General features: G+C 43.6%; 1 protein-coding gene across 11 annotated transcripts in view; it reads right to left on the minus strand.

Moving 5' to 3' along the window:
• LOC142589514 (sodium-independent sulfate anion transporter-like) overlaps positions 1-26,292 on the minus strand; it is a 562,847-nt gene that overhangs the window by 152,279 nt on the left and 384,276 nt on the right. For all 11 annotated transcript variants that reach the window (XR_012829867.1, XR_012829865.1, XR_012829863.1 and 8 more), the window contains exons 5-7: positions 6,989-7,068; positions 6,818-6,872; positions 3,558-3,648 (exon numbers count right to left, since the gene is read on the minus strand). Coding sequence is in view for 3 of the 11 variants with exons in the window: in XM_075700919.1 (XP_075557034.1) it covers positions 3,558-3,648; positions 6,818-6,872; positions 6,989-7,068 (226 nt within the window). In the remaining 8 variants the exon portion in view is untranslated. The remainder of the gene's footprint in view (positions 1-3,557; positions 3,649-6,817; positions 6,873-6,988; positions 7,069-26,292) is intronic.

Genomic DNA, 26,292 nt, shown 5'->3' on the forward strand with positions numbered 1-26,292 from the left:
CAGGTGGTCCAAATTTCCGGAATCCCCCACTACGGTGTGCCCCATAATTGGAAAGTGGCTTTGGCACATGAAACCCCATAATTTTTAAACTCATTTAGATAATGAATCGATAAGCACACATACCACTGCAAACGCCTTTGAACGTACATATTGTCATCCTAGAGTGCATTTTGCTACAGATACAACCTTAATTTCTTCCTTTCGCGCCACTCAGCAGCCCCGCGGCTATCTCACTAGGGGGAGGGCCCTGTAGCATCTACTTCTTTTTGGTGTGTTCCCTTGAAGAAAGAAGAGGATGATGAAGTTGCTCGTGCTTGGTGTGCTGTTTGTTCCCCGACCGCCATATGTTCACCATGCGAGTGTTAAAATATATATTACTATGTAGTGTGACTGAATGCGTCACTCCATTACCTACAAAATAATGTTAAATAAAGATTATATCTTGTTGAATGTGCTTAGCCTGCTCTAATATGAGCCCTATGTACGCCGTGCACTTTCTTCAATGAACTGACCTGGGGCGCTATAACGTAAAGCTATTCCAAACTTTTCTATTCCAATTCGGAAATCAGTCCTCCGCGATTGGTCAAAAACTTTTTGCGACCAGCGCCCCTTCGCCTGTCTGTCACGCGACGTCACGAAAACCGCGATAGCTCCCCGTATGATATGAACTGTACACACTGATTATGCATGTCTGGACCGAACAAAAGAAAAATAAATATTTCTCACTTTAACGCCTTTTCGCCATTAGCCCTCGGCTATTGGTCAAAAGTTTTCGGGCTGCACCCACTTCACCTGTCTGTCCCGCGACGTCACAAAACCACGAAAACTCACTGCGTGAAAATGACGTGTGTGCGTTAAAGACGCATTAATATGCCGAACAAAACTAATTTTTTTTCTGAATAGCCATAGGCTGCCCCGTTCTGAAAGGAATAAAAGATGGCTGCCGCCGATTCCTCGAGCACTGGCTACTCGCGCCTTCCGGAGAGCATGGGTTTATTTGCGTATAATAAAACATCTTACGTGGCCGTGTAACGTTCTCGAGCACTTTCGGCACGTTTACGACCTCGTTCTGCCAGCTATTCCTTGCTAAGTATCCGTTTAAGCAGCATTCTTAATCTTCCGTTGCACTCCGCCGTGATTTTCAAACAGCCACCGCAATCTGAGTAAGAGAAAACGGACCAATCGCAGACGTCGGCATCACCCTCTTCATCCACTTATCTATCTTCAGTGTGCTGGCTCGGCCCCATCGAAACCCTCTCCACATGAGCGTGCTTGTCGCCTCTTGGCAGACAAGTACAAACAAAAAGCCGCTCAATGTAGGCAATGTTATTCGTTTTGAAAGAAAAGAAAAGCGACCTCCCATAAACTAAGGGAGCATTTGAGTGGGCTGTTCAGGCAATGCTGCGGGTCACCGCCCGATGCTTTCATCGGCGGTCACGCAAATTTGATGTCAGGAGACTGGAATAAAAACATATTTGAATAGTTTTACGTTATAGGGCCCCTGTATAACGAAGAATTTCAGGGGTCCCAAGGACCTCATTATGAAAGTGTTTGACTGCATTGACTTCAAGATGATCAATTTGCAAAGTCGCAAATCTGCTTTAAGGCGGCAAATCCACACACTGTTGGACCCAATAAATAACACCACCAATGTCATGACAGTGCTACCAGATGCGACTACAGCATACGGCACTGGCCATTGTTACGGCTTTGAGGTGGTCCCGTAGCGCTCGTCACCCGTTTCGTGACAGAGCGTTGGTAGCGAAGACTCCGAGTCAGGCGTCGGTGAGAATAACGAAAGGGACTTTATACACTATATACAGGTCATTATAAAGGACAAGATCGGATCGGCACGGGGGCCGAGAGCTCACAGCAAACGCTACCGTTCCCGCTCGGCGACGTCCGGTGAGACTGCAATGCGTGACGCATCTCACTCCACTCGAGAGCGGCACTCGGCTCCCGGTGGGTCGGTGGATCCGGTTTTCCAGGCGGCGTCGTCGGGACTTATAAAACCCCGAGAAACGATTGTTACTCAAACGGCCCAATACAAAGCCAGCACTCGACGGTCGTTCGAGAGGTCAAACCAGCGACCGCACTGGCCACCCGCTTCCAAGTTGCCGTGCGCAGTGACCTCCAGGGAAAAGGAAATACGGCGCCGGGCTGTCTAGCACTTTGTTGCACGTTTGGACATGTCGCTTGCCGATGCTTCTCCTGGGACGCCGCTGCCTGACGGCTCAGCATCTTGACTTGTCAAGGGAGAATTAGGGCGCTGGGCCTTTCGGCGCAGCCCTGGGTTTGTCCAAAGGGCGTTCGCAGGATAAATTCTGCATCTTGTAGATTCGGAATCCGGGCTGGTGGTAATGGCACAACACCATGCTCTGACAATGCACTCCGTCTTACTGAAACCCATGGAGGAAGGAAAAAGTTAGGAGAGAGCATTAGTTAGGAGAGAGCACACAGCCAGCCCTTTGCTCAGTGGTGGCCCAATACGTGACCTCTTGTGTCGAGCTCACGGAGCAAGAATCGAGACTTACTGAGACATCTGCTTACCAGCAGCTATGCCAGTAGATTTTATTCGGTTCACACTTGTTCAGCTGCACTGCTGTCGCTCTGCCTGCTGAGTGGGAACACTAAAACCAACTGTGCACTTTGACGTGCGATCACGTTTGAGACGGCAAGTTTGGCTTCAACCAAGTTACGCGATGCTCCCTCCTAACTTTTTCCTTCCTCCCTGCTAAAGCCTCGTTCTAAAGATGAGTGTGCGATGGGCTGCAGCCATTTTACAGTCAAAACTCGCTTCAGCGAAATTGCATCCGATATGAAACTACACCGTATCTTTGTTATATCCAACATTCATAATGAGTGTATTTGTAACTTGCCGATATCAGTGGGAAACATTTTAGACTTACTTCATTATATTTGGCAATTTGATATATTTGTGTTCATCATATCAAACATTTTCCTTCCTCCCTGCTAAAACCTCGCTTTAAGGACGAGTGTGCGATGGGCTGCAGCCATTTTGCAGTCAAAACTCGTTTCAGCAAAATTGCATCCGACATGAAACTACACTATAACTTTGTCATTCCAATATTCATTATGAGTGTATTTGTAACCTGCTGATATCAGTGGGAAACATTTTAGACTTACTTCATTATATTTAGCAATTTGTTATATTTGTGTTCATCATATCGAGCTTTGACTGCATGTGCAGCCATACAAACTGCTGAAACACAATGCTCATACTTGTTGTTGACCTGGTGAGGACAAGATTCCTAGTTGAGATGCTGGCTTCAGGCTGAGGGTTTAATTTTTATCCCCTGCTGACCGCTTCAAGTCTCCTTCTCGAGAACTCATTGTTTTGTTCATATACTAAATTTCATGGTTAATTTAAGGTCAACAGTGCAGGGACGGATGAGCTGATAAACTCTAAACCTGAACTATAAAAGATGCCATGGTGCAGGGCCCTGGTTATAATTAGACCAATAGGGGCTATATGAAATAGCAAACACCAGAATCTCGCTATGTATATATGTCAGTGCAGGCTTGAGACAAGTTACCTGTCGCAAAAGTCCACCAGATGCCCTCAATGATCTTTTGTGCCCGAGATGGAAGCCTGGAATCTGGGCTGAACTTCATATCCTTGAAATGCTGCACAAGCAGATAAAAAACAAATTCTAAAATTTATATATGTCCCCATGAATATCTTATCTTATGACGTGATTTTCGAGGTCCTACATTTGACAAGAGGCTTGCTTTTCTGGCCATGATTGTTTAATACAGTAGAACCTTCTTGACTCATTTCGAAGGAAGAAAAAAACAAAAAGAAAAAGCATTGCCAGAAAAATAAATTGTTCATGTCTCAGGCACGGATGTTATTTTTCAGTTCCTGCTCCCACAACAAAAACTTAAACTAGGAAATTGCACAAGATTGGACCAAGATGGCAACAGTCTTAGAAGACTGGACCACCCAGCCTTAGAGTAAAGCTATGAATGTACTCTGTACACACCGTATGCAAGGTTTTTAAAGTGAGCCCATTACTAGCCTTGTCCCACTTCCTCTTCCCTAACTAGGTACTGAGCAGTCTTTTAAACTGAATTCTGGGGGTGTCTGGATAGAAAGATTCTCTAATCAAACGGAATACGAATATTCGTGAAAAAAAAAACCTATATATTTTTGAATATCAAATTGAATACTGAATGCTTTCACTTTCTAAACAAAATAAATTATAAAGTAGAAGGACTTGTGCTAGTTGGTGTTTGCTTACCGACATAATGCAGCGCGAAAAAAATTACACAGAAGGGACACAGAACACGTCACAGGCGCTACTAACAATTTTATTTGAAAGACAGCTAGAAGAGTATATATACTGTTCCCAACACGCATGTGCACCTACCATTACCGAGGGCGATTATCAGGGCTGGCAAGACCACTTGTCAGATCTAAAGAAAGCAAGCTGCGCGTTATACAAAACAGCAGAAGTCTGGCTTATGCAAGCACTACGTTTTTAACAGTTCTAATAACTCATGCGCTGCTTTATCTTTGCTTCTGCCCAGGATCTTCACATCATGAAATACCGGCTTACTAGTGCAGGCTTTACAGTGCACTGAAAGATGTGCAGGGAAGACTTTCTTCAGGTTATTAGCATGCTCCCTCATTTGGTCATTGACACAGCAGCCTGTTTGTCCTATATAGCACTTTCCACAAGACAGAGGAATTTCATAAACCACCCCAGTGGCGCAACGCAAGTACGGTTTTACATGTTTCCCTTGGCAGCCTAACATTTAGCTGCCCATTATGTGGGGACACAGTTGGGCCAGCCTATTTGGAGCGGAGAACATGACAGGCACTCCGTACCTATTCGCCACTTTTTTCAAACTGTGGCTCATCTTATGCACAAATGGCACAACTTCCAGCCTTAGGCCAATCCGCTCACTGGCTGTTGCCTTATTCTCTGGAGTGCCTGCTTTTAGCTTCTTTTGCAGGGATTCAGCCACGGATGTTGGGACCGAATGAGGGTAGCCAGCTTTTGAAAGCCTAATGAACTGCGTGTTAAGAGTGCCCTGCATCTTGCATTCACAGGACATCTTGAGTGTTGACCCCGGGGAGGATGAAGCTATAGCTCTTTTTAGAAGCTTAGAATGCGCGGAGTCATAAGGAAGTAGTTCCATTCTTGCTCATGGTGAATAGCACCAGCATACATGATCCTTTGAGAACATAAGGCTTAAATCCAAGAACTGGAATGTATTGTCTATGGGGAGTTCAAATGTGAATGACAGGCCTTTCACGTGAAGTTTAAAATCATCTAAAATCTTTTAAACATGAAAATAGCTAAAAATACTACCCTGGTCCATCACAACTAAAAATCAATGTATCCAAAAACTTTAACAACATCTGAACTGTGCAGACTGTTGTCAAGCATTTTGTCTATTTCCGACAGGAATACGCCGCAAAGTAAAGGTGTTACATATGATCCCGATCATATGCCCTTTTACAAACGGAACCGGTTGTCAAATGAAATAAAAGTACTCTTCAGGTAGGTCTTAAGTAAAACTAAAATGTTGTCCACATGCATACCAATAGTATCTTGAAAAGGAATATCCTCGTTCAGTTCAACACACTTCCAAACCGCAGCAAACAACGCGTCCTGAGGCATAGAATACAACAGGCCTTCAATGTTAACAGAGAATGCATAACCATGTTCTGGTTCTGCTGGAACAATTTGCTGATGTCATCGGAGTTTACTACGAGAAAAGGATCGTGAATGGAAAGTTGTTTCAGGCTCTTTAACAAAAACCTACTAACTTGAAGTTGCCCTGTGTTGCGCTCACTTACAATGACTCTCAAAGGAATATCTTGCTTTTGGGTTACTGCAATAAAAAACACACTCAATGAACCATACGCGCTTTAGTGCAATGAACCACAGCACTTGCATAATCTAGACTTCTGCTGTTTTGTACAACGTGGAGCTTGCTTTCTTTAGATATATCAAGTGATCTTACCAGCCCTGATAATTGCCCTTGGTAGTGGTAGGTGCACCTGCATGTTGGGAACAGTACATATACTCGTCTAATTGTCTTTCAAATGAAGTTGTTAGTAGTGGCTGTGACGTGTTCTGTGTCCCTTCCGTATAATTGTGTCTTGGCGCTACATTATTTCGGTAAAAAAATTATAAAGGTTCCGGTTGACAAAAAAGAAAGAAAACATTTACGTTGTGTGATCTTGTACCTATAGGTATATAATGCCATAAATAACTGTTGTAGGATAAAGTAAAAGGTTTGTAAATGAGAAACAACAAAAAAATATCTGGTGCACCAATGACTATGACAGTAAGGAAACAAACAAACAGCACATCACCAGATGCACATAGTGGAGTGCTGTGCTCGATGAAGGAGCTAAGTAAAATGCCCCACCTTAAGAGAATCTAAGCATGACGAGATTGGTCAAATATAATAAAATGCCTAGCCTAAATTGAGATGGCAAGGGCAGACATGCTCATATAACAATTGGTAGCTATTGTGCATTTGCTCAGGAACTGGTTCGTCTGGGTAGTAACCATGGCTCTCCTGCAGCAGAATCATATAGATGAAGACTCCATATTCATCTGTACTTCAACACCCGTTGTTGCCCCTTACATTATTCGAACAAAACAAATATTTAACAACTTTGAATAGTAAATTCTATTAACAAATACAAATCAAACAACAAAGATAGCTCAATATGCACACAAAATTGACTATTATTTGTGTACCCCTATTCAATTCTAATCTGAACAACTGAACATCACGTTTGACAAATATATGTGAGCAGTGTATTCACCCTGATTAGGAGCAGCAGAATGACACACGTGACACCCAGCAAGGAATCTGCCAACCTAAAATAAAAAGAAATGTTTACTCATGTTTTGTACACACCAATACATACATACAGGATGACAAATGCGACAAGAAATTGAGCAGTCTGCAAACAAAGCTACCGGCCGGCATTCACCTCATGGTGTAAAGGTGCGTGAAGAACTGGTACATGGTGTCGAGAAACTCCTCAGCCTCAAACTTCATTCCAAATAGAGACTGAAATGAAGAAATAAAGAAAGAGAGCACATAACCAAACAACTAAATCATAAATATTTGGTATGACACTTGGCATCAAATTTCCCAGCATCAAGCCATTTCCTTTGCTTATCAATTTCCGAAATACAGCATGGTCCAGTGATAAGGATACACCTATGCAGTAATAAAGCCAATATGTAAATAGAACATTTATTATGCTTTATCTGAAATAAGTGGCTGATACAATCAATGGGATGTACATTTGCACACAAAAAATTTCCCTGTAGATATTTATGTGATATCTCAGCATTAATCGCTGACAGAGTACTGACTGTGCTTAAGAGTGAACCATACTGTACTACAACCCAAATTAAACAGAAAAAAAAAGTAAAACACTGATTAACGCTGGGCTGTAATACCTTGCAGGATTTGCAAAAGCTGAAAGTAGGCAGCAGTGTGTGGCCTGTGTATCCCCGGTAGTGTTCCTCCTTCTTTTGCATAGACAAAGCACACAACCCAGACAAAACATATGCTACATTTAGGGCAACATTTATGTTGTGATCCCTGAGTAAGCAGCCTGGCTGAAAAAATTGCCCCACTCCTTTTCTTTATAAAGCTATCTAGGTGTCTGGCCTAGATAACCTAAAACGATCACTTGGCAATCAATAGAAGGTTTATGTGCATGTTTCCAGAAAGCACTGTAATCAATTTGTGACGATTAAAGCTTGAGAAATTCAATGTTCTTGCTACCCCAAACACATCTCCAAGTTTCACTTGGGCCATTATGCTTTCAATGTGTTTTAAACATTTGAAACTGTTCAACTCTAGCAAGGCTTTCAGTAACTTTAAACCATTTGAGTTCACGAGGCAGAACTATAAAGCCAGAAGTAGGTAATTAAAAGCCCCTTGTAATAATATATAAACCAAAATGTGTAAGTATTTCAAGTTCACATTGTTATGCTGTTGACAAATGCCAGTAAAAGTTGGGGCCACAGACGAAGTTACACTTATTTGGCTCTGTTACCTCGGATGTGCATCCTTAATTAATGCTATCTTGGCCTTCTGCATAATAGAAGCTAGCAGTGACCGATTTCACACTCTTGTACTCAGCACAAAATTGTGCCTCAAAATTGTCTGATGCCAAATTTTATTCACTTTTGCACAATTCAAACAAATACTGCAGTACAGTAGCCAGTAGCTTGAATTAATGCAAAGCAACTGTATTTTTTTTTCTCTAATATACATTAACTAGAGCTGAATCAAGATGTACTTGCAACAGCACATTTTTCAAAGTCTCTTAACAGCAGCATTCATGGAAGCATGGGGCTAGGTGGTTTCTCACACCCCCTACATACAACGGTACATAATTCATGAAGACTATTATGGCAACCCCAATGGAAGCAGGAATGTCAAAAACTATCTGGGTATCTATTGACCAAATAGCAGCAGACATTTAAATGCGCGCTGATGTAAGCAAGATTAAAAAAGAATGGCTCATTATAAATAGTGGAATTGAGTACCTCCTTTCGTTCATACTGAATGCTAGCTACGCCTTTGCTCTAACTATGCAAAAAAGTGAGGCGTGCAGACAGGACACAAGAGAAGTGGACAACACGAACGCTGCATTCGTGTTGTCCTGTGTTCTGTCCTGTCTGCATGCCTCACCTTTTTGCATAATGAATTCTTACCAACTAGCTCAGCTTTCTGTCGTTCTTTGCTCTAACTGCGCTGTTTTTATGGGTAAGTATTGTTTATTCTGTTGACAGTGTAACAACCCTGAGCAGGATGAGCAAATGAGAATACAATAAAACCTTGTTGATACAATTCCATTTAGTACGATTTCCCGTAGCCAACATTTCCAATAAAGAACACAAAAGTTCATGCAGAAGCTCCTCTGATAGCTGTCTAGCATTGTGCCACTTGCTAATCTCCATGCAGCCCGATGCCATTATCAATGTTACAGAACTTGATCCAACCCTTATCAACCCTCATCGGTCGTTCGCTGATCACGTTTGCTAGCAAACATGATAGGTCATGTTTAATTAAGACAGAGTTCATTATGCTACTTGAACCCACAACCATTGGTGTTAATTAAGGCGAAGTTAGATAGCCACAAGTAATTAAGACATAGTTAAGGCACCTGAGCCCTTCACGTTTGGTGGGAGTCGAGCCCATGACCTTTGGTGTTTATTAAGGTGATTTTATGTTAATTTATCAAAGCTCTTGCAAAACTACTATTACATTTGCTGAGGGGGGTATCTAATGCTTTATTGATGGTTCGGATGCTTGTTTTGAGCTTGTTCTTTATTGAAACGTTTGATGTTCTGCATGTTGTATGGGTGATTTAAATGAATGTATGCACTGTTTGCTTCTTTGCTGAGCGCTTGTAGTCTACGCCTTACGTGGGTATGAGCCACTGCATTTTTTGCTTGCTTAAAGGGGTATGAGACATTGCTTAAAAGGAAGCTATAGCTCGAGGGGTCCAATCTAAATATATCTGAAAGGAAAGTCGCTTTTCTCAGCAACCACTGTACTAAATTTGATGTGGGTTATACTTAAAGAAGAAAGTCAAGATCTAGCGACGCTTGGTAACAAATTTTTCATTTGGGGAGTCAATTTTTTAATAAAGATTGTTGAAAATTGCAAATTTTCCAGAAATTAAAGTATGAAGTTTACAACTCTAACTCAGCAACGAAAAACAATACCACAATTCTGTAAATTGGATCTAGTAGTACATCTAAAGCGGACAAAATTAATTTTTTTATATGGCTCAGATAGACCACCGATATGCGAGTAGGACTACTGCAAAACCCTTGCAAACAATGTAACAAATTCATGTAAGATGTAAATTGATAAATCAAATTTGTCCACTTTGGATGCTCTAATGGATGCAGTTTACAGAACTGCGATATCTGTTCATAGTGCAGAACTACAAGTTTGTAAACTTCATGCTTCCATTTTTTTTAAACCTTACCAATTGTTGAAAGTTCCTCCTAAAAAATTTGGGCCCTAAATGAAAATTCTGCTTCCAACAGTCACTAGAATTTTAACATTCTCTCTCAAATGCAACAAATTTCATTAAAATCAGCCCAGTGGTCATCTCAGAAAAGTGTTTCTGCATTTTACAAGTAGTATTTGAATAGGCGGCATCAGAGTTCTGCCCAAGCTAAAGCTTTCTTTTAAGGGGGTATAAGACATTCATTGTCTTACGTGACGGACAAATTTCTCATTGGATAGGCACAGGAATGCTTACACATTTAAAAAAAGATTAAGAGCAAATACTGTCGAAACGCACAGTAATGAAACCCCATGACAACGAAATATTTTCGTATCCCCTGCGAACGCCCATAGGATTCAATGCATTTTGTATCTCTTGACAACGAAATGTCGCTGTATGACAATCCCGCATTAAGATGATGAGCAAAACGAGAACAAGGTAAAAGTGGAAGCCAAAGTTTCAACAAATGGACTTGTCTTTTTCAAGGTGATATATGTTTTTCTTGCCACAGTATATACAGGGTGTCCCAGCTAACTTTAGCCAGAGTTTAAAAATATGAAAATGCCACACAGCTTGATAGAACCAAAATAACATTGTTTGTTGTCACTTTGAGAAACCCAAATTATTTTTTTTCATTCTGCCCAGTTAGATAATTAGTCTGAATTGATGAACTTCTCAAATGTTATAATTACATGAAAAGTGTCAATGAGAAAATTGTAGAGTGACATGGAAAACTCCTGATACAGCTTTCTGTTGCTCAATACGTGCTACATAAAAGTGTTTTTCTGAGCATTAACGAAGCCCGCAAATGCATGCAAAATTGCTGCGCGATATGCCTCTTGAGGCACTTTGCGTGTATTCGCAGGTTTCTTTCCTGCTATGAAAAACACTTATGTAGCATGTACTGACCAACAAAAAGCTGTATTGGGAGTTTTTCATGTTGCTCTACAATTTTCTCATTGACATTTTTCATCGAAGTATAATATTTGAGAAGTTGATTAATAAATTAGAGCTAATTATGTAATTAGGTAGAATGCAAAACATCTGAGTATCTCCAAACGACAGCAAACACGATTAATTTAGGTCTGTCCAGCTACACAGTTAGTGGCAGGGGTGTAGAATCGAAAAGAAAGATGTGCTAGTCAGCGTTGGAGGTGCAATGTGAGGTACAGGGTGTCTACCAAGTTGACATTTCCAAATTCCCTGAGTGATGCAGAACTATGTTTTATGTCAAGACAGGCTGGAACTATATCGCCCGATGCTGTCACTCTTTAGTAAGCGCATGAAAAAAATTTTTTAAAAGAACCGACTTAATCCAATTTGAATACTAAGGAGTAGTGTTTATGTTGTTCAAAAAAAGAATAGAAGGGAGTTTATGTTGTTCAAAAAAAGAATAGAAGGGAGGGGTTAGTAAAATGCAGAGCAAATAAAATGTCTTCGAAAGAAATTGCAAATCGAGTCTGACACTATCAAATACAAATAGAAAGGAGATGCATACAGAAGCAAATATTTTCGAATATGAGCTATTTATACCAACTCAGTGGTATGAGGCCCGAATTTTGTCCCAATTGAGAGTCTCTTTCAACAGCTCGTAAGTCAACCTCAACTGTCCTGACATACTCTCAGCCCGCGCACAACGCCTCAGTGTTGTGTTTCACTGCTTAAAGAGTTTATTTTGGTTTGCATGAGGGACACCTGCATCTCGGTGTCAGCCAAGAGTGTTTTTTGAGCTCAGGCTCCTTCAAAGAAGCGCTCACATACTTCATTCCCTGTTCATTCCTCAATGCATCGGTCCTTTCTGTTCTCATGCTCCTTTTGTCGTGCGTTCGCACTACGGACCATTTGAAGCATACTTTTGGTCAGTTTACAGTCAACGTCCAATTTTTCGGACCCCCTAAGGGCCGCGAAAAGTTGCGAAAAATCAGGTAGTCCAAAAAAATAAATGCATGTCTTTTACTGCTCTTAAGGGCTAAAATCGACACAGGCACGTCTGAAGAAGCTCTGAATGTCTGTCAGTACACTTATTAGGCATAGCGGTGCTCCTACTGTGACAGGAGAGGGCGGGTGCATGCGTGTAAAATTAAGGAATATATACTGTGTCCCGTGACAATTGCCTCTTCCTACGCTTGTTAAGCTTGAATGAATGTGTGTGGTTTAGTGGCGCAAGGGCCAGATATGGCCAAAGAGTGCCAAGACAGTGTTAGTGATTTCGCCGTGGAATGATGAGTTCTGTGAAGAAGATGTGATTTGGCTGTAAAGGGGCCTAAAAATAGTCGCTGTAAAGTGCGTAAAATCTACGTGCTATAAAACTATGGCGATGACTAATGACGAATACTATGAACATTAAAATCCATCGTAGAAGAATGATGCAAAATAAAAAATATATGAGATGGTAAAATTACTTGGAGCACTGCTGCCTCGCAAGAGGCATGTGCTATATGAAAGAGCTATCACAGCAGCATCCTATGAAAAGAGGACCCGCTACGAACATGTGGGGCTAACAACATGCAACACAACATCTTTCAGAAAACTTAGGACTGCGTTGGTGTCAAATAGCGGTTCTGGGCCGATAGCATTACAGGATGTAGGGGGATGTGCTGCCGGTATGCTAGGGAAAAATTTTTTCCTTCTCTCAGATTCGGCTGCCTGACACTCCAGGAGGACGTGGAGGACGGTCAGCCTCTCCCCGCATCTACCGCAGGTTGGAGTAATTTTCAGTGAGTAAGAAGTTATGCGTGCCAAATGTGTGTCCTATTCTGAGGCGACAAAATAGGACATCTGTTCGCCGTGATTTGGTTATGGAGGGCCAAGAACCTAACTGTGGCTTTATCACGTGCAGTTTGTTATTTACTTCTGCGTCCCACATACGTTCAATCAATCAATCAATCAATCAATCAATCAATCAATCAATCAATCAATCAATCAATCAATCAATCAATCAATCAATCTTATTACATAAAAATAATATACAGATAGAAGTATACAGAAGGAGGTCCCACAGTTAAAAGTGAATTGGGACCTCCTGTTCATGGTTCACACAAAAGTTCATTTAGCAAGCAACAACAGCTCAATTGGTACAATTCCAGTAACAATAAATAATGAAACACAAATCTAAGTAGATGAGGTAATTAATAGACAATATAACGGCAGTAAGCAATATTTCGAAACTAGATAAAACGAAAGTAAAAGAGGAAGAAAGAGAAAAAAATTAATTACATGTTGGAGTACATAACAGTGGCAGGTCTAAAACGAAAATCGGATTATACAATGCATAGTGTCACTTACATATCACATAACAGAAAATTTTTCAGTTCATGATAAAATCGATGGGGTTTCAGGAGTTTTATTATACATGGTAATGTATTCCATGTTGATATGGCTACAAAGTGAACTGTCTGTTTCCCATAATTAGTGCACACTTTGGGCAGAATGAAGTTATTATGCAGCGCAAAACGAGTGGAGTTAGTGTTTGTTAGAGATGATAGAGGAATTAGCGACAATGATATTTTGTCATTTATTATTTTGAAAAGAAGAGTGGCAAGGCTGTACTTGACAAGGGCTGCAACGTCTAGAATGTTATTTGCTTGTACTAACTGTTTAGCATTGGCGGTGTGTGGATTCGACGTGATTATTCTAATTGCCTGGTTTTGGATGGTTTGTATCGGTTTTAGGTGTGTATGTGTTACCCCAGGAGGTTATGCAGTAGTTGATGTGAGAGTGTACAAATGCGAAATAGAGTGAGAGCAACACAGGTCGTGAAAAAAATGGACGTGCCCTGATGAGAATGCGTATTCCATGTGATAACTTCTTTTTAATATGCGTTACATGGCGATTAAATTTTAGGTTACAGTCAATAATAACACCTAAGTACGTGCATTCTTCACTTGCTTGTTATAAATGGTCACCAATGGAAATGGGCGGAATGCATAGTGATGATTTATTTTGGGATGAGAATAAAATAAATTTTGTTTTAGTAGGATTAATGGTAAGTCTATTCATTTTGCACCATTCTAACAAGTTATAAAGATCACTATTAAGCTTGGTTATTACCGTTGACAGACATTCACCAGAATTAGTAATTGTTGTATTATCGGCATATAGTATACATTTAGAAGATGTGAGGCAGTTAGTTAGATCATTAATATAAAGTAAAAAGAGTAACGGGCCCACTATGGATCCTTGTGGTACACCTAAATTAGTCATTTTAGGTTAAGAATGAGCATCGGAAACACTAACAACCTGGTATCTGTCTCGTAAGTAGCTGCGTAATAGTAGTAAAGGAGGACCTGTGATACCAATTGAACCTAGATTAAGATAAAGAATTTCGTAGTCAATGCTGTCAAATGCCTTTGAAAAGTCAACAAATAAGGATGCTGCGAATTTACCGTTATTAATGGCTTTCTTTAATTGATCAGTAAGAGATGCAAGTGCTAGGTCGGTAGAGTAACCGGATCTAAATCCAAATTGGTCGGGTGAAAGAATATTAAATTTGGTTATGTATTTGATCAATCGTTTTTCGATTATTTTCTCTATGACCTTGCTAAAAAAGGGTAAAACACAGATTGGCCTGTAGTTAGATAGTGATGAGTGATCGCCTTTCTTAAAGGGCCCCTGAAACGGTTCGGACAAATTTTGTAGACGCGTAGGGTACAGCTTAAGTAGAACATTCGCACCACAATTTAAGTGAAGCGTTACGTATTAATGGAGCTACAAGCGATTACAAGTTACCCTCCTCCCTCGCCATGCTTTTCCTCCTCAACTTGTTCGCCGAGCGATCGGGGCTAAGCTCCGCCTTCACTGGTCCTGCGTCACGATGCGACGTGACATCGTCCATTTCCGGTTGTTTTGGAGCCCGCCCCCGCCCGCGAGAAACCTCTCCGCTAGCCGTTTGGCCGTCGACCCCAAGCGAGAGCTATCGAAGCAGCGTGCATTGCGAGAATTCTGTCGTAGCACCGAACATGTCTGGCATTCCGGTAATCACACACTACCTGAATATTTCGACGGAACGATGGAGGCATAAACTCAAGTTGATAAAGGAACTTTAGCGTAGACGTACGTGAGCTGCCTGATCGGTCTCCATGGTCCAGCCACCCGCTGGCGCAGAGCTTAACCAGCCAAAGAAAGAGCTAATATTGCTCTAACCAAGTGTAAAACATTTTACACATTTACAAAAACGTGTTAACGATTACACTCCTGTGAAAAATTTACATCAGCAGCCAAGAAGATTACATTTTGTTACTGCTACTGTGTGTGGTTGAGCTCTATGCCACCAGGCGGCTGCATTGTGCCGACCATTCACATTTGCGCTTCTGTTCATCCCCTGAAACCACACGCAAGGGGACACGGCCAGGCCCTGTCCCCTTGCACTTGCGTTTACCCTTATACCGGACTCGCGAAACGCTATGCGTTAGTAATCTTCCGGTGTAAAGTGACGGCCACAATCACACAAATCCTGGCGCCGATCGGTTAGCGCCAGTCCGATGCGCTGCAGCCAGTCTGCTCGTCTTCTGGCTTGCAGAGGGACACAATGTCGCAGCTTGACATATTGCCAGTCGCTACGTTTGCAGTCCACAATGCAACAAAGTCGAATCATAGCGCTAGCGAAAACACATACCGACACTGACGGCGGAACTCTCGTCAAAGACAGAGCTCGTTGTAACACAAGCAGACGACACTTGCTGTGTGCCGGAAGTGCTTAAGTGTACTGAAAAATTGTTCTTGTGCATTCTCTTTACGTTACTTTCTTGTTATAAAAACAAATTAACTAGCATTCCAACTGTTACGAACATCATTTGTTTACCATAAAGTTGGAAAATTTATCGATCACGCGCCCTGGTCAGCCAATCGGATAGCTCGCCCCACTGACATCATATGGGTGATATCGGTCATATGGGTAGGGGCGGCTTAAAATTCCGCCGAGCAGTGTGCTGTGATCGGCAGCGATGTGCATTTTTAAAGCCTTATAATAAATTACACGCTTTACGCGGAGCACTTAGATGTGTCAATTAATGATCAGAAGGACCTACTCTAACGACTCAGTACGTTTGTAGAAAATTGTCGAAATCGTTTCAGGGTCCCTTTAAAAACTGGAATAATCCTACCACATTTAAGCTCGCGAGGAAATGTGCCTCTTTTAAACATGAGGTTAATAATTTCAGACAGTACAAATGATATTGGTTTAGAAATTATTTTAACATGAACAGGATGAACGTTGTCCAGTCCAGCACTAGTTATTTTTAAATTGTTGATTACTGATACCACCTCATCAGAAGTGGTTGGAAACATATAAAATGAATGTGGAAGGCGCTTTGATGCGTATAAGTTGTGTTGAGTTTGAGTGGAGTTATTAGCAAAAAAGAAATCACTGAAAGCATCCGCAATCTTAAGAGGTTCGAAATAAGTATTACCATCGTGGGATATTTTATTTATCCTATCCGCTCCTTGTTTCCTACTCAAAAAGGAGTTCACTATTTGCCATTTTTTCTTTACGTCCAAACCACATTTAAGTATTTTTTCTCCGTAATATTTGGTTTTAGCTTTTTTAAGCCGTGAAGAAAGTGTGTTGCAAAATTTCTTGTACTGCACATGTAGGTTTAAATTGAATAGTTGCCTTTTAGTTTTTTTATATAGGTTTTCTCGTGTGTGCATGGCCTTTAGCAAACTATCGGTGACCCCGGGATATTAAGGTGAAGCCACTTTCTTTCTGCATTTACTTATCTGAGAGTAGGTATGATAGTCTGATATCAACTTTGTTATAAATCGTGAGAAGGCTACTTGCGGATCATTTGTGTCAAGAGCGAAAGACCAGTCAGTGTGAGATACTGCTGCTGAGAACAATTTTTTATCAAAAACAAGTTTGGTGTAAGAATTTGAATAGGAATAATGTGCAGACGTAGTGCGCAGAAAAAGGGGAAAATGGTCAGTAATGTCACTTTCAAGTACTCCTGCATCAGGTGGATTCAAAAGATTAGACAATGCATGATCGATTAGTGTGTTAGAACCCCCAAGAACTGAACGAGTAGGTATATTAATAAGACATTCGTAACCAAAACTCTGGAAACAAGACGAATAATTGACAGAGCTTGGGGAAGACTCCATTAAATTTATATTCATATCACCCATAATTATGACATTTTTTGTCTCAGCGGATAACTTTGCCATTATTTTTTCGAGAGAAATACAAAAGTCTGGAATTGAAGAGGAAGGTGAACGGTAAACGCAACCAAAGATGAAGTTTCTATCATCGGTGTTAAGAAAGTTAGGATCGAATTCCAACCATACTGATTCGCAGTTTTGAATATTTAACGTGAGGTCGAGTCTTCTTTTGTACGGGATTCCGAACGTGATATAGACAGACGCACCGCCGTAGTTGCTGGACTGTCTGTGTGTATACTCTGATTTATAAGAAGGGAAACAGTACAAGTTCTTATCATCTTCGTTAAGCCAGGTCTCTGAGACTGCAATTATTGAAAACGTGAAAGAAAGTGTTGAAAGCAGATTATGGAAGTCATTGGTATGTTTACGGAGGCTGCGTGCATTTAAATGAATAAGAGAGCGATTACTATTCTGAAGGAAGTAATCTAACTCGCTTGTTGTGTAATATGACGCCATGATGGAAGATAAGGGGTTAAGGGAGGCACAAGCTTTATGTCGATTAGTTAATGACCACTAGGTCTGAATAATCAGCAATGCGGTACACTCTGGTTTTCTCGGCTTTTCTAGCCTTGATTTGGCAGTTGCTGATCCAGAGAAATTGCCATTTGTATTGCTTTTTCAAAGCCAGCGCCTTTGAAAAAAGCGCTTTATTTCGTGATGTCAAGTGCTCATTGACGTAGACCGCACTGTCGACAGAAGCTTTCACCCCGATGTCACTTAGGTGAAGCTTAGCCTTATGTGCCTTGCTGACAAATTCATCCTTCTTTGTGCGGGAACAGAATCTAGCCACAATGTTTTTCTTGTCTCGCACTTTTGTAGGGACCCGATGAGCGACATCGATGTCAGCAGCCATTACCGGGCACCCAATTTTAGTACCAATGATTTGCATGACTGTGATGCAGTCCTCCCCTTGGGTGCAGGGGACGCCCCTGACCTCAACATTGTTCATTCTAGAGTATTGTTCCATCTCAGCCACCCTTACAGACAGTGCTTTGTTCTCTGAGATGAGCTTTTTGTTGTCAGCTGTAAGCTTGAGCTTTTCATCCCGCATTTTTCCAACGATGTTATTTAAGACACCGATACTTGCTTCCAAGTTTTCAACCTGCTTTTTTAGTTCAACAGCATCAAGCCCAGTGGACTGTAACTTTAACAGAAATTTACTGAGAATGTCGTCAGCGAATTGGGTGCATTCAGTTTCCAGTTTAGTCTCAATTGCTTCAATCCTCTTGGCAAGCTCTGAATTTGTCGGCATTTTGGGTTCGCAACAAAGCACTAACCAAACAGCTTCACACATAAGAGCACAAAGGGAAAACAAAAGTAACTGTGGCAGCAGCGACAGCGAACAGGTCACACACAAAAATTAGGCAAGATTAACACAACTAACCTGCACATTCAGAGAAAAATACGTGAGGCAGTGCTTGCTGTGCTGTCACTGCCACCAGTGAAGCCTCGGTGATGGTCCTGCTTCTTAAGAGCGGTGCTCAACGAAGCCGACGACACCTGTTGGGCTTGCAGGAAGCTGTCGTCCACAGATCCGAGTGCTTGATTTCCACGTGCGGTGCGAAGGTTGATAGGAAGCTGGCCAAGATAACTGCACATTCAGAGAAAAATACGTGAGGCAGTGCTTGCTGCGCTGTCGCTGCCACCAGTGAAGCCTCGGTGATGGTCCTGCTTCTTAAGAGCGGTGCTCAACGAAGCCGACGACACCTGTTGGGCTTGCAGGAAGCTGTCGTCCACAGATCCGAGTGCTTGATTTCCATGTGCGGTGCGAAGGTTGATAGGAAGCTGGCCAAGATAACTGCACATTCAGAGACAAATACGTGAGGCAGTGCTTGCTGCGCTGTCGCTGCCACCAGTCAATGCCAGTGGTTTCACAGTTTCCTTCTTAAGAAAGGCTTCAGGTCTGTGACAGGGACCGAGGCAGTAGGATTAACTGCATGCAATGAAATTGATGTGGCCACCTGGTCCGCTAGAATGTTACCCTTGATGCCCCTATGTCCAGGCACCCAGCATATAATCACATGTTGGTTAGATATATATGCTTTACACAGTACGGAGTAGAGTTCATTAATTACCGGATTTTTGTGGTTACAGAAAGACATCAAGGCCTTCACAACACTAAGGGAGTCCGTATATATAACTGATTTCTGGAGTTTTGATTTATTTATATGCTTTACGGCCGACAGCAGTGCGTAGGCCTCAGCCGTAAAGATACTAGTTTCCGGATGCAGTACGTCGGATTCCGAGAAGGATGGACGGACGGCTGCGTAGGACACCCCGTCGTGTGTCTTCGATGCGTCTGTGTAGAACTCCATGCAGGAGTGTTTGTGCTGGAGTTCCCGGAAATTCATCTGGATTTCAATCTCTGGAGCGTGTTTTGTAACTTGCATGAAAGATATATCGCATTGTATAAGCTGCCACTCCCAAGGAGATAGCAGCTTGGCTGGATGCATTAGGCGTAGCTCGAGGAGTGGAACATGCATTTCATGACTAAGCTCCCTCACACGCAGCGAGCAAGGCTGTCTTACGGAGGGACGATTACAAAATAGTGTAGCATATGTCATCTCGTTAACGGTATTAAAACACGGATGTTGAGGATTAGAGTGGACTTTCAAAAAATATGTTTGGCTGATGTATGTTCTCTGCAGATGAAGTGACCATTCATTTGATTCTACATATAAACTTTGTATAGGGCTTGTTCTGAAAGTGCCAGTGGCCAGTCGGATTCCTAGATGGTGGACTGGGTCTAGCATCTTTAGCGCGCTGGGTGGCAGGGTGATAAATCACGGCACCATAGTCTAGTCGTGATTGAATGAGGCTTTTATAGAGATTCGTTAAACACTTCCTGTTACTACCCCATGTAGTCTGGGATAGAAGTTTCATTATGTTCATTGTTTTTAGACATTTACAGTCGCCGACTGATTTTCCGGACTCCGAAAATTCGGACATGCTCGATTATTCGGTCTGCTTCGCGGCACCACCATTCTCCCCATAGACCATAATGTATAACAACTTCCGAAAGTTCGGACGCCTTGCAACCTCTCGTCTGATTTTTCGGACACTCCTTGAGCCAACTCGATCGATACCACCATGCACCGACTCTGACCGTTGCATGGTTCGACTTGCTGAACACCATTTTTGTTTTGAATGGAGCCTCCTTGCTGCCCCACGAAGTCGCGCTACTGTAAATCGCTGTTCATCATCATCGTTTCTGCCTGGTTTGTAGCTACAGCAGTTCCGGTCTCAGCTTAGTATGCCATGTCAAGACAATCCAGCAGCTGATTTGTTTGTTTCTTCGTGCACGACGCTGGTTTTTCGTTTGTGTGACTGATGTCGGCATGACGGTGTGGTGATGTTTGCTTTGTGTGCTGTGTCGAGGTTGCGGTGATGCAACGCGGCATACGGAAACATCGTGTCAAGTGTCTAATGGCGCCGACAGTGGCCGCGCATACTGCGCTGGGATTGAATGCCGGCAAGCGGAAGGCAAGGATTTGTCGCCTTCCGATGTGCTCCCTACTGACACTGAAAATGTTCCGCCGAAACCTGCGCAGTGGTTGCATTGCGATTCCGGACACCATCTCATTTGACAGTTTCACAGGTGCTGATACTGCTGTACTGACATGCGCAGAACTCGACGACGGCGAGATCTTTCGTCAGGTTTCTGCTGCGCCGCCGGATGATAACTCCGAGTCGGAAGATGACGCACCATGTGCTATGCTGCCATCGCATGCGGAGCGTGTACAAACAGTGACTGTGCTTTCAGCCGCCGTGCGACTCTCTCCGAGGTTCAGGCTTATCTGATTGCGCGTAAACGCAACAACGTGCAACAGCGCATTCACAATTTCTTTACACCTACTGCCGTGCCCGAATAAGTGCGTGGAAATAAAGGACTTCTTTTTTTTTTTTTTATCTGCTTTTTCGGACTCCTGTTTATTCGGACATTTCCGCAGTCCCCGTGAGGTCCGAATAAACGGTCGGCGACTGTATCTTTAAAATGTTTAATGTGGTGGACGAAAGAGAGTTTGTAGTCAAGTATAACGCCTAGAAATTTGTGCTCTTTGTTTATAGGTATCTGTTGTCCACACAGTTCTAAGCAAGGATCTGGGATCAGTCCTCTCTTTCTTGTAAAAAGAACACAAGAGCTTTTGTTAGGATTGACCTTAAATCCATTCTTGTCTGCCCACATTGACACTTTGTTCAGGCCATGCTGTACCTGTCTCTCGCACACTGCAAGGTTACAAGATTTGAAAGCTATTTGAATGTCGTCCACGTAGACAGAGTAAAAGATGGCCAGTGGTAATGAAGCACGAAGCGTGTTCATCTTCATGATAAAGAGCGTGCAGCTGAGCAGGCCTCCTTTGGGTACGCCCGTTTCTTGTGTAAAAGGACGTGAAAGTACATTGCCGACTTTTACACGGAAGGCACGATTGCACAGATAGCTTTCTATTAGGTTTAGCATATTACCATGGATGCCCATTTCTAACAGGTCACGTTGTGTCATACGCCTTTTCCATATCTAGAAATATCGATAAGAAGAACTGTTTATGTATAAATGCGTCCCGGATATTTCCTTCAACACGTATGAGATGATCGCTTGTGGAGCGCCCTTCTCGGAAGCCGCACTGATAAGGATCAAGCATTTTGCTCTGTTCAAGGAAATGAATGAGTCACGGATTTATCATTTTTTCAAACACCTTACAAATGCAACTTGTGAGGGCTATTGGGCAGTAACTTGCCACTGAGGAAGGGTCTTTGCCTTGTTTCAAAACAGGGACCACAATGGCTTCCTTCCATGCGGTTGGAAGGTACCCTGCATCCCAGATGGTGTTGAAAAGTGTGAGTAGTGTAAATTGCGTAATACTGTAAGTTTTTGAGCATTTCATACATGATTCTATCAGATCCTGGTGCAGAGCTCTTGCATGCGCTCAAGGCAGCTCTCAACTCGGCAGCACTAAAAGGACAGTTGTACAGTTCATTCTGTCGACATTTTCTTATGAGTGGCTTGCATTCTTCTATTTGTTTATATTTCAGAAAGGATTGCGAATAATGGTTTGAACTTGACACGCTCTCAAAGTGCTCCCCAAGTGAGTCTGCCTGATCTTGCAGTGTATCGCCCTGTGTATTTACTAGAGGGAGTGAATATGTTTGTCGCCCTCTAATTCTATTTACCCTATTCCAGACTTTGGCCTCATCTGTAAGCGAGTCAATACTCAATAAAAACTTTTGCCAACTTTCTTTTCTGGCCTGTCGGCGGGTTCTCCTGCCTTGGGACTTTATTTTTTAAAAGTTGACAAGATTCTCAGCAGTGGGAGAAGCGCGTAGCAACCCCCACGCTTTGTTCTGTTTCCTACGAGCGATTCTACATTCATCGTTCCACCACAGGACACGCTGTTTGCATGCTGAGCCACTTACTTCACTTATGCATTTAGATGCAGCATCTATTATGAAGGCTGTAAAATACTCCACAGCAGCATCAATCCCTAATGAGGACATGTCATCCCATGATATACTAGTGAGGGTTCGGAATTTCTCCCAATCAGCTGTGTAGATCTTCCACCTAGGAGCCTGTGTGGATATTCGTTTTCTTTAAGTGTTCTCAACAGTATGGGGAAGTGGTCGCTCCTGTAAGGATTGTTCGTAAGTTCCCATTCGAGTTCAGGCAGTATAGACGGAGAAACTATGCTGAGATCAATAGAGGAAAAAGTTCTGTTTGCAAGACAGTAATATATGGGCTCCTTCTTATTAAGAACGCCCGCACCAGAAGAAAAAAGGAAGTGTTCAACAAGGTGACCTCGCGTGTCTATACGAGGGTCGCCCCACAGGCAGCTGTGCGCATTGAAATTGCCAAGAACAACATAAGGTTCTGGCAATTCATCTATGAAGGACTGAAATTCATGTTTGCTTAATTTGTAATGTGGGGGTATATAAAGCGAACAAATAGTGATAAGTTTGTTTAGCAGAACAACTCGAACCGCCACTGCTTCAAGGGGCGTTTGTAGCTGTAAAGGTTGACACGCTGTACTTCTATGAGTGACAATGGCAACACCGCCCGATGATGCGACGGCATCATCGCGATCTTTGTGAAAAGTTATATAGTGTCGGAGAAAGTTTGTGTGTTTGTTTTTTAAGTGTGTTTCCTGTAAACACAGCACTTTTGGATTGTGTTTTTGGATTAGTTCCTGCACATCATCAAGGTTTCTAAGAAGACCTCTGACGTTCCATTGAATTATCTGTGTATTCATGTTGGTAGTAAACAGGTGCTGTGTGTACAGAAACAGAAGTATTAATTACAGAGATTTCAGAGATTAGATTACAGAGCTCTTTTGAGGTTATGTAATCGGGGTCTTGCCCTTTCTGGAGCGTTCGAGGGAGCCTCGCCGCTCCTTAGGCGCTTGGCACGCCGTGAGGACAGGTGTAGTGTCCATTGCCTCTTGTGAGGCGCCGGATACATGCTCTTGCAAGCGAGAAGTTTTCCGTGAGAGTCCTGCCTCGGAAGGCAAGACTCCTGTGCCCACCAGCCCGGAGGTAGATGGGGCTCCCTGAGGGATTTGGCTGCGCCGGCTGTTGCCAGCGTTGGAAGGGGCCGGGGAGGTTGGGGCAGCCTCGGCTGCGCCTACCTTCGGGGTCGATGGCCCCGTCTGCTGGGTTGGCATAGCAGCGTTATGGTACGCCCACACTAGTGACAAAAACGCGCGCGACACGCCGCACGCGGCAAGCGCCCGCGCAGCAGACGCGTGCGGGCAAGTCCACAGTCGCGTTTTGCGGCACGCGGCAGCGGCCCGTGGAGTCCCGCGTTGTCTCGTTCCATTCGATACTTCTCGTGACAACGCGCTCTCCGTTCTGCCCATTTCGTCTTCCATCGGAAGTGTCTGTGTTTTTTTGTGCCACTGCCGGCCACGCTCAGGCATGTCGGATACGGACGAGGAGCTACTGGTGATTGTGAACACTATAATACTTGTTTGTTCTTTACTTGTGTGACGCCGACGTGCCAGAAAGCGGACGAGAAATTTTTGGGTGCGGTACAGGGACACTGAGGGCCAGGCGCACACTCTGCTTCCCCGCCTTCACCAATTACTCACCTGTCATGCCAAACTGCTGTCCATAATGTGCCAGCGGTTGGCGCGCAGCTCCTTGTCCGACGCTCGATTAATCATAGAGGCACGCATATCCGCGAACGGTTTCCAAAAACGCCTCCATTGCGAGGCGAATTCTTCGTCGATGCCTCAGTGGCGGTGTGGTAAGGCTTAACAAAAACAGCCCCCTTGACTGGAAATGGCCTCCGAGATTTTACGGCGCGCGTGTCACTATTCAGTCTCAGAGCCCATAGATTATGATTCTTTGCTTATGCGATAGGTGGCGCCACAACAGCGCGGTTCGTAAAGCAGCTCGCTTCTGATTGGCGGTCGTTTTGCGTCTGCCGCGAAAAATGGGTCTCCCACCCATTCGTGCGTTTGCCGCGCGTTGCTGCCGCTTTTCGTGAATCTTGCCGCGCGCGACAGCACCGCTCGCCGCGCGCGGTGTGTCGCGCGCATTTTTGTCGCTAGTGTGGACGTACCATTAGCTGCAGCCACCGGGGGGGGGGGAGGGGGGGAGAGGGCAGATGGCATCACTGCCGCCTCACTGGGTGTGGGTCAGACAGCCACCGGAGACCGTTGTGGCACTGCCCCCTGACGCGCCACATCGGCAAAGGTGTGCTTTGGCAGGAAGGATACCCGCCTGCGTGCCTCTTTGAAACTTATGTTTTCTTTTACTTTAATTGTAACTATTTCCTTTTCTTTCTTCCAAGATGGGCACGACCGCGATTATGCAGCATGCTCCCCATCACAGTTTACGCAGTGGAGAGAGTTTACACAAGATTCAGAGGTGTGCTCATTAGCACTGCATTTCGCGCAGGTTTGGCAGCCTCGGCAGCTCTGTGAGCTGTGACCGAAGCACTGGCATTTAAAGCATCACAGGGGATTAGGGATGTATGGCCGAACACGAAGCTTGATATACCCGGCCTCGATGGACTCGGGCAGAACACTTGTGCGAAAAGTAAGTATCAGGTGTTTGGTCTGTATTTCCTTATTGTCACGCGTCAGCTTAATTCGTTTAACGTTGATGACATTCTGCTCACTGAAGCCCTCCAGGAGTTCTGCTTCAGTCAGCTCCAAGAGCTCATCATCGGAGACTACACCACGGGTGGTATTCATAGTACGATGCGGAGTTACTGTTACTTTGGCGTCGCCAAATGATACAGGATTGGGTAGCTTTTCATATTGCTTCTGGTTGCGGAGCTCAAGAGGAGATCACCGCTTGCCATTCTGGATGCTTCGTAACCTGTACCAAAAACTTGGGTGAGAGACTTAGAAACGAGGAATGGAGAGATTGTTCGCACGGGTTTGTCTGGTTGTTCGGAGTGGACTACATGGAAGCGAGGGAAGGTTTCTTTTTGACGGGCAAAAAACTCTAAGACATTATCGGTGTGCCCCCTCTTTAGGGAGCGATCAGGTAGAGGGGGAAAGGAAGTAGCCATAAAAGATTGTAATTTCGGCAGTAACGCCAGCCACCCACCGTGGAGTCCTACAAGGAGACGCTGCAGGGCGTGTGAAACATGGCCTGCAAACGCCAGCTGTACATTACCACTATAACCAAATATGAAATAACCTAGGTTGGCTATTCACACAAGGTTAACCCTTGCTGCCTGGAAAAATTGGAAGTAAGCGGAAGCTAGGAGAAGACAGGAAAGATGAAAAGTAAGAGAAAGACGAAGATTGGAGGAAGAGAGAGGCAGGAAAAGGCAACTACCGATTTCCCCCGGGTGGGTCAGTCCGGAGGTGCCGTCTACGTGAAGCCGAGGCCAAAGGGGTGTGTTGCCGCCGCCGAGGGGCCGTAAAGGTCCAAACACCCGGCATTGGCTCAACCCCCAGGATCCCCTTTTCCCCGGACACGGCTAAGCCGCGCACGGCTACATGCGGGAGGGTCCAACCCTCGTGTGCTCGGGTACGTGGTGTCGCAACGCACCAAACGCCTGCTGACGCAGACGCCCCTGCGGAGGCTTGTTAAGCTTCACCGCAACACTTTTGCTAATGCTTCACCGCGTCACACAACTG

The sequence above is a fragment of the Dermacentor variabilis genome, chromosome 8, assembly GCF_050947875.1.
Source record: "Dermacentor variabilis isolate Ectoservices chromosome 8, ASM5094787v1, whole genome shotgun sequence".
NCBI classification, from domain to species: domain Eukaryota; kingdom Metazoa; phylum Arthropoda; class Arachnida; order Ixodida; family Ixodidae; genus Dermacentor; species Dermacentor variabilis.